A 9672-nucleotide genomic window follows, 5' to 3' on the forward strand; every position below is an offset into this window, starting at 1 on the left:
TCTAACCCCTCCAAAAATCGATCGACCCAACTGCCAGTGAGAAGAAATATTTTCCCGCCTTTTTCCAAAATTTGAATTATGAGAAGAAAAGTGTCCCCTCCTAATCCTGTACGGGTGTCCCTTTAGCAATTGTGGTGGAAATAGTAATTTTTTTGGGTTCCTCCGGTACATTTCTGGGACGCTTCCGGTGCATTTCTAAGGTGCCTCCGGTACATTATCCTGGGGTGTAAAACACTACTTTTCGAGCTCATTTCGCCGCAAAGGCTTATTTCTCTAAAAACATCTACAAAAACACAAAATAACACAATAAGTACTTAATCGAGTCTAACAATACAGAATATTGAGAACAAAATAGACACATAAATGCGTCTATCAATGACTTGGCGCGGAGATTTGGCTGGCACGGCATGCCATTGGCACATGCGGCTGGCATGGTTTTCCATTGGCACGGTAGTGCGGCTGGCATGGTTGGCATGCCTTGGCGCGGAGATGTGGCTGGCATGGTTGGCATGCCTTGGCGCGGAGACGTGGCTGGCATGGTTTTCCATTGGCACGGTGGTGCGGCTGGCATGGTTTGGCATTGGCACGGTGGTGCGGCTGGCATGGTTGGCATGCCTTGGCGCGGAGACGTGGCTTGCATGGTTTTCCATTGGCACGGTGGTGTAAGAATTTAGGATTTGGTGTATGAAGGTGATGTCGGTCAATACTAAGGGTTCTGCCGTGGAACATGACACATGTAAAAAAAATGGTACCCTGGTAATTCTTACGTAGGTGTTTGAATGATTCAATAAATGCGCTAGTGGTCCTAATGACGTCATGTCAGATGTAAGGTTTTACGATTTTAACCCTAAGCTAAAAACCACCATCAACGGGGTTATACTAAAGCACAAAAACTTATATCTGAACTCTTAATTACTCCCTTTGCTGTGACACATTTTTCTTACCATGAAGGTGTTCTGAGATATAAGCAGAGAATTTATGTGGGGCCTGCTTCAACCACAAGGGCTACTATACTCTCCTCAGTGCATTCCTCTGCTGTAGGAGGCCACTCTGGTATACAATCTACTTACATTAGAGCTAAAGCTTACTTCTACTGGCCAAAATTGAGAGAAGATGTCTACCTTTTTGTCTCAAATTGTGACATCTTCCAAGGACATAAAAGTGAACATCAACATCCAGCAGGTCTTCTACAACCACTGTCAATACCTGCTCAACCATGGAAACACATTTCCATGGACTTTATTTAAGGATTACCACTTAGTGATAGTAAGAATGTCATATTAGTGGTGGTGGACATACTGACTAAGTATAGTCATTTCATCCCTCTTCTCCACCCTTATACAACTCTATCTGTGGCAAAGGAGTTCATCAATCAAGTGATCAAACTTCATGGTCTACCAAGCTCCATCATTTCTGACAGAAATAAAGTTTTCACTAGTCTGTTTTGGCAAGAACTGTTCAAGGCATTGGGAACAAACTTAAATCTCAGTACTGCATATCAACCTCAAACTGATGGCCAAACTAAGAGGGTTAATGCTTGTTTGGAAACCTATCTCAGATGTATGTCAAGACACAAGCCTAAGAATTGGTGCAGATGGTTATCCTTAGCAGAATGGTGGTACAACTCAAACTTTCACACAAGTATCAGGATGAGTCCTTTCAAGGCATTGTATAGGTATGAGCCTCCACATCTTACTTTTTCCTCTACATTTACTTCATCTGTTGCTGCTGTGAAAGAGTACCTACAAAAAAGAGATGGAGTTCTGAATCTCTCAAGAGAAAATCTTCATAAGGCTCAGGAAAGGATGAAGCCATATGCTGATACTAAGAGAGTGGATAGAAACTTTGATGTGGGTGACATGGTATACTTAAAATTACATCCTTATAAACAGTCATCCATTGCCCTGAGAAAGAATGTCAAAATTTCTGCCAAATACTATGTCCCTTTCACAGTTCTACAGAAGATTGGAGTTGTTGCTTATAAGCTGCAATTACCTCTCAGCTCAAGGATTCACCCAGTTTTCCATGTGTCACAACTCAAGAAGAAGATTGGCACAACCCACACTACTTCTCCATATCTTCCATTTGTTGACCATGAGGGCCAAACTGTTCTCCATCCTGCTGCAATTTCAGACTCAAGAACTATTTCAAGGAAAGATCGACAGGTTGAACAGATGCTCATCCAATGGACCAATGCTTCTGCAGAAAATGCTACCTGGAAAGACTCTGCAAATGTCCATGCTCATTTTCCAGATTTCAATCCTTGAGGACAAGGATTCTGCAGAGGTGGTGACATTTTTATGTACCTGAGTGCCCTTAGTAACTTAGTGTGTGTATTTAATAACTTAGTACGTACCTGTGTGCATGGAGTGTATTAAATGATAACTGTTTAATCATTTGGGTTGTTTTAGTTACTTAGGGAAGTCACCGATCAGATGTTGACATGTGTACTGTCCAGGATTAATCCCCTTCTCAAATAGGGTCTGATGCTTTAAAGTCTATAAGAGAGGCAGCTGAGTTGGTAATGAAATTATTATCTGTTTCTCCCAAATATCTCTTGTTCTTCATCGTTTCACAGCAATACCCAGGCTCTTATCCTTGTGATTTGAGAATAAACCCCCTTCTTCTGTTGTGATTTGTTGTGTTAAAAATATTTAAATATACTCCCCTTTCCTCCTTGTCTTAAGAATTGTGAAAACTACAAATAGCTCAATTAATTTGAGACGTAGGGAGTATGTATGTATGTGTACATGCATGCATGTATACAAAAATTATCTATCGAATTATTTGGTTTTGAGCAAGGTTTGAAAAACAAGTCACGGCTCAGGTCACGGCCATTTGGCGTGACCGTTATAACTCGTTTTGACAGGTGTGAGCACGTTTTTGGGGAAAAAACGCGTTACTTAGGGAAAAAACGCGTCTTTTATACGTTATTCTAAAATAACTGGCGTCATAACGATCAAATAGAAAACAAAAAAACATTATGGTTTCAAATTCCTATATGACGGTTACAACGTGCGTGAAAACAGTTATAATGGGTCTAATAACGTTGTTATACCATTTTCTGTATATTATTATTTTATTCTTTTTATATTTAAAATATTAATTGTAATTTTATAATTTTTAATTTAAAATATAAGGAAGTGTAAAAAATATTTTTATATTTTTTTCTTAAGAAACGGTTATAACTGACGTGCAAACGGGAAAAATTGTCTAAAAAAATTGCGTTAAAATGTCATTTAGAAGGAAAAAACGTAAAATTCAATTTTTTAAAAATGTTTATAACATACGTGAAAAAGATTATAACGGATCTAAATAACACCATTTTTTCCTATTTATCGGTAATATATAGATATGGGTGTCGACGACCCTCACGGATACGCTACATAAGCGTGACCGTTTTAACGGGCGTTTTTTCGGAAATAAGGGCCGTTTTTCAAACCTTGGTTTTGAGGATAATTTATATTTTTCTTTCCCGGGCGCGCATCAAAATTTAATTCATTCATATTTTTTTTTGATTGAAATTCAGTCATGTACTGTGACCGTGATCTTCAAAAAGGCTGTAAAAACATTTTTTTCATATCCGTTTTTTAAAACCCTTGTCACACCACTTATTATAACAACCACACCTTTTATTCAAATTTTAAAGCGCACACATAGAATATAAAATGAAAACAAGAACAGTCTTCCGTGGCCCTCTTGTAGTAATCTTGTACGGTTTCTCAATAGAGAGATCTGAGAAAGATGACTTATTTAAGTACTTGGTGGTGTCTGTTGGTAGCCATACTTCTTGATATTTTCGAAAAAAACCACCAGTTCCTCAAAGTCCGGGAGGTTTTTCTGTATCACTGGATCTTGTTTGAGTGCTTCGGTCCAGGCATGAAGTTTAGGGAATTTATGTGCTTCAAGAAGGGACACTCCTTCTGCTTTTTCCATAGCTCCAAGCCAGTAAGCAAAAGGAGAAAATGCCAAGTCAACGGCATTAATCTTGTCACCACCAAAAAACTTACAGTTATCATCTTTAAATCCAGTTTGCGTCTCAATGGTTGTCAACAATTCCAACATATCTCCCTGTGCCTTCTTATTTGCTTCCCCCGATGTTATGAAAAACATAAAAAAGACGGTACTCTGCAAACAAAAAGTACCAGAATGAGAACATAAAAATGATCTAGGATGGAATTTAAATCGAGTTTATAACGAGGTAATTATTACGTACCTTGTCTTCGATGAATTTAATCCAAAACCTAACGATAGATTTTTCGTATACGTCTTTTGGTAGCAACGGATAGCGGTCTGGCCACATTTCATCGATGTACTCAACGATAACCATGGACTCCAAAACTGAGTTTCCACCATGAACAAAAACCGGCACCTTTTTTATTCTCCTTATCACAACTTGGGTTATGCTTCGATATTATTGGCCTCTCCATCTTAAACATATCTTCTTCTATGTAATCATATTCGATTTTTTTCAATTCTAAAGCACACTTCACTCTGAAACTGAAAGGACTAAACCACGCTCCAATTAACTTCACCGATTCTTCTCCCATATTGCGCTGTTTTGTTTGTGTTTTTTTTTTTTTAAATTATTTGTTGTTGCTCATGCAGATGATGCAACACACTAACACAGCCTCCCTATATTTATAAGTGTGTTTCATTTTGGTTAAGGAAACACTGGAAGCATTAGTTGACGTCATGCACTACGTATTAAAATAATATGCATGGACTACTTTGAGTCAAAAGGGGGCGTAGATGTTTCAACGATCAGTTATTTCAAACATATTTGATCCTTTTCGATTTTTCATATCATCTAGAAGAAGTATTATAATATTACTTTTCTTGTGTCCATACAGTCCCTATACATTGTTATGTTCTCCATTGTTTTCTCAGCGGCCTTTCTCAAAATGTTAATTAACGCATTTAAAATCTTCGAAAATTAGATCATTTGTCCAAATATTTTTAAAACGTGGTTCAAATGGACGAGTAAAAATTAGTATTGGTGAAATGGACACAAAAAAAATAGCAAGGATGAAACTGGATTCATCCTGACTTAAACTTAAAAAATAGCAAGGATGAAACTGGATGCATCATGATGTAAATTAAAAATAAAAAAAATATTTGAAAATGGGTAGGATGAAACTGTTTACATCCTGACTATTTTTACATTTTTTTCCATTTAAACAGTATCAAAATCTAAATGTCATTTTCATTCAGGAATTATTGATTTTGGTCTTTTTAACTAATTTTGTGTAAAATCTTTTCTATTTTTTTTGTGCATTGTTAATCTTTCTTTTGAGGTTTTACAAAATAAATACTCCCACCATTTCAAAATAATAGCCTGATTTTGTGTATAATTAGCATATAAAACCAGCATTTTTTTTGAAACGGAGCTAGTAAAGAATTGCTTTTATTGGGGAAGTTAAGTGTGCAACTCGAGCACGTCTCTAGCATAATAATTGTATAGCCACCTTTGAATTCAATCTAATCGTTGGCCGTCTCCCATAGAATAGTTGGTTGGACTATTTTAGTCATTTGTAATGTGATGTGATGTGCTTTGAAGTTGAAAGGCTAAAAATCGTGCAGCTGCATCTGATTTCTGGGCTTCTTTGTCTGCACCGCCATACTACTATTCCTGGCTTCCAACCCAGTCCAAATCTAACGTTTTCCATCGAAATGGTATTTTAACGATGCATGCATGCCACTTCTTATACTTCATGACTTTACTCGCTTTTGATTTCTACTTTCATGGACAGAAAAGAACACCACCACCACTTGAGAAAGTTCGGAATACCTTATACTTAGTTGCCACCTGCATTGGTTCCTTCGAGAATACGCCAACATGCTTATTTTAGTTGAATTTTATTTTTCTCTTTTGATCAGTAATATGTTGGAACTGTAGCAATGAAACTGCAAACATTAGATGAATATGGTTGTACCGAAAATAATCAACTAATTGAAAACAACAACTTGACACATGAGGGTAGTGCCACCTGCTCAGCAAATTGTCCTTAACACATTAGTCCGTGGGTACTCTTCAAGAATGAGAGATGTTATATCCCATCAGCGCAGATGTGTCCAGGATAGAACTGCACAATACACTATTGTGGAAAACCAAAGTGAAAAGACGGAGAAAAGAAGAAGAAAACGTAGCCGCGTCTATCCCACACTACAAAGAGAAATTCGATTTTATATTTATTAGACAAAGTTGCTTAAAAATTAAGCTAGGTTTTGGTTTCCTTATAAAACACGTTTTATTTCTTGTAAAAAAAATCAAAACCAAAAAGGAATTCTCCCATAAATAAAACACTTATACAAAATATTTTTGAAATTAATTTCCTAAAGAAAAACTCGCCAAAAATAAACTCAAGTAGACACAACGCTTGGTGCATGGTATACGCGTATGTCGCATGGTTTGGAACATGTATTGTTTTCCCCACCCGTTCCACCCTCGTTTGTCAATATATCCATAATACAATGGTTATATAGTGGAAATCCTCTTTAGTTTTCCACAATATGGGACTAAAGGAACATTTCATTCACCCATAAAATGAGTAAGTATTCTTTGACCCTTAGGTCCTTAGATCAAACCACACCAAGACCAAAAATACTTTAATTAAAAACTCATTTTCTTCAACAATCTCCCACATGAATGAAATACCGATAAAAAATCAGAAATCAGAAAGCGAGAAATACCAGTTTTAGGCAGAAGGTGTCCATGAGGTCTTGAACCTTTGCTTAGTGAGAAATTACCGAAACTACTTGATGGACAGTGAACGCGATGTCTTGAACTGCCATCGTTTGGTGTAATTTGCGATAACAACCATACATGATATGTCTCTGGGTGCTGCGAAGTTCGTGTCGTTTTGTCCAATTTGTCCCTGGACATATCATGTTTCTCGGAATGCTCTAGAGAATCAAAGCTCATATTCTCATAGGAAGCGGCCCCACTTCCTCGTTCAGATAGGTGAGTTTCTATAAAGAGTGTTACGGCTACACCCACTTCAATCTTAAATTGAAACTATATAACTCAATAAGACTGCTTAAAAGTTATCCTTCACATGCAGTCACACTATCACGTCTACATCATATGGAAGGGACAAAGAATGAAATTCTCTGATTGTGTTTACCTTTACCCACCATAAATTAGTTGTCTCATTCGAAACCTTGATCTTGGGATCTCCAGTCAGCAAGGTTGAGTATCCTTCATGGAAAGTTGAATTATTGAGCTTAAGCCCCACCCCCTTCGATGCAATTCTAACTATCTCCTTGAGTAAACCTTTCGTCAAAGGTTACACGATATTATCCTTGGACTCTATCCAATCAATGGAAATAACGTCGATTGAGATTAGTTAGTTTTTAGCTTTAGTTATTACAGCTAGGCTAACACAGTGTATAGATATAGCTGGCACATGCCTATGCCAGAGATGAATATCTTCTAAAAAGTATCTTAGGTGCTTGGCCCCTCTCATGCTTTATCTAACGCAATACTTTCAGATTCCATAATGAATTGAGAAATATATGCCTGTTTGGAAATCTTCCAAAACAAATCCTCATCCTAGAGTGAAAACATATCCACTCGTAGACTTAGACTTCTCTGAGTCAACTATCCAGTTTGCATCACAAATTCCCTCAAGGACAACACGGTACCTTTCATAAATCAAACAAAGGTAATAGAGTATTTTAGGTACCATAATACTCTACTAAGTGCATCCCAATGATCTTGCTCTAGACTACAAGTATATCTACTTAACTTACTCATAATATAGGCAATGTATGGACTTCCACAGTTCATTAAACTCATCAGACATTCTATAACTCTTGAGTATTCAAGTTAAGATAATCCATTACCCTTATTCTTCTTGAGTTTACAAGAAGAATCGTATGGAGTACAAGCAGGTTTACAATCAAACCGATTGTATCTCTTAAGCACAAATTCAACAAAATAAGAATGACTAAGACTATATTCATTAGAATGTCTTCTATCCTCATCCCTATGATCACATCAACAGGGCCTAAGTCTTTTATGTCTACGTTCTCATTCAGCGCATGCTTTTAGTGGAATGTAACACATCTATGTTTGTATCATGTATAAGCATTTCATCAATACACGCATACAATCACACATGCATCTTTAACAAGTTCACCATAAGTATACTTATCAGATTCATGACTCAAATTCACTAGTTTTATCACATGATCAAAATTTTCATGTCCTTATTTATGTGCTTATTTCAAACAAAACAAAAAACTTGTCCAAGTTACAAACTTTGTATTCACAAACTTTCACCACAAAGTCCTTAGGTTGATCTAAGTAGATTTCTTTATCTAATTCACGGTTTAAAAAAAAAACTGTCTTAACATCCACCTGATGTATCTAAAGGAAAATCTACATTTTCTTTTAGTTTGTAGCCTATAGCTATCAACCTAGCCTTTTATTCTCCACATTTCCATCTACCTTACGTTTCCTCTTAAAAACTCAATTAAATCGATGGTCTTACTCTCTAGAGGTAAGCTGGCAAACTTCCAAGTCTGGTTTTGACGGACTGAGTCCAATTCACTAAATGAAACTTCTAACCAGAATGGGGTTTCAATAGATGTTTTGTGGCTCGACTAAGCTAGGCAAGTTATGAAGAAGTCTCAGTTCTAATCATTTTACTTCTCTTATGCTCATCCACTAATTCATCTTCCTTTAAAATTAAATTCTGACTAATTGAAAAGACATCCAGGGGATCAACAACACACCTCTAAAAAGGATAAGTTTCAAAACTCAGCATCCCTAGACTCCATAATAATATTCACACCAAAGTCAGAAAAATCAGACATCACACCCAAAAATTTAAATGCAGTTAAATACTCAAGATACCCTATGAGGAATCAAACAACAATTTTTGGGTCCTAAAATAGTTCTTTTTAGAAAAAGGTATGGAAGCCTAATCCAAACGCCACCACACTTTGACGTATGCATAAAAATGTTGTATTTATTTCCATACTCATATGGTATCTTGTATGATTCTTTAAAGGGTACTCTATTCAGGATATAACAAGTTTAAAGGACGGTCTCCCCTTACAGGTTGGCGGTTTAATTCTGAACTAGTCAACATGGCATATTTTAATCTCCTTAAGGTTAATTCCTTACATTCAACTATACCATTACACTACGGTGAAAAGGAGTGCGATCTAATTAATAAATGCCATTTAAAAAATATCCTATAGAATTTCATATTCACCACCATGTAAAGACCTAACTCTTTTAATCGTAACATCTGATTGGTTTTCAACTTCAATTTTATACAACTTATGGCTTCTAAGGCATCATCCTTATCTAAGCAATTATATATAACAATACCACGTATAGTCATCTACGTAAGTTACAAACCAATTTTTACCACCTTAGAATGGATTGAAAACAACTCAATTAGGTCTAACAAGATTAATTCTAATGGCTTGGAATTACTCTGAATAATTTTGCTAAAAAAATAATATCAAATTTTGATTCTATATAGATTTCACTTTTGTGTTCAGAACCAAACTAAATTTGGGTACACAGCCTACACTAGCCAGTTTATGCATTGATTTATAAATTAACGGTTCTTAGTCTACCATGCAAAATATCCAAAGACACACAAAAGAAAGCACAAGAATCAACTATGTTCATTTCAAAAGATTTTTCGT

General features: G+C 36.3%; 2 protein-coding genes across 2 annotated transcripts; one reads left to right on the plus strand and one right to left on the minus strand.

The window, feature by feature from the left end:
• Positions 1-1649: 1649 nt before the first annotated feature.
• Positions 1650-2267, plus strand: LOC113315412. The gene has a single exon (XM_026563691.1). The coding sequence runs from the start codon at positions 1650-1652 to the stop codon at positions 2265-2267; it is 618 nt and encodes a 205-aa protein (XP_026419476.1).
• Positions 2268-3561: 1294 nt separating this feature from the next.
• Positions 3562-4594, minus strand: LOC113319096 (glutathione transferase GST 23-like). Its single transcript, XM_026567382.1, has 2 exons — positions 4217-4594; positions 3562-4128 (listed from the first exon to the last, which is right to left on the minus strand). Exons 1-2 carry the CDS (start codon positions 4328-4330, stop codon positions 3754-3756), a joined length of 489 nt encoding a protein of 162 aa, XP_026423167.1. The 5' UTR covers positions 4331-4594; the 3' UTR covers positions 3562-3753.
• Between the last annotated feature and the right edge of the window lie 5078 nt (positions 4595-9672).

The sequence above is a fragment of the Papaver somniferum genome, chromosome 10 (assembly GCF_003573695.1).
Source record: "Papaver somniferum cultivar HN1 chromosome 10, ASM357369v1, whole genome shotgun sequence".
Lineage (NCBI taxonomy): Eukaryota > Viridiplantae > Streptophyta > Magnoliopsida > Ranunculales > Papaveraceae > Papaver > Papaver somniferum.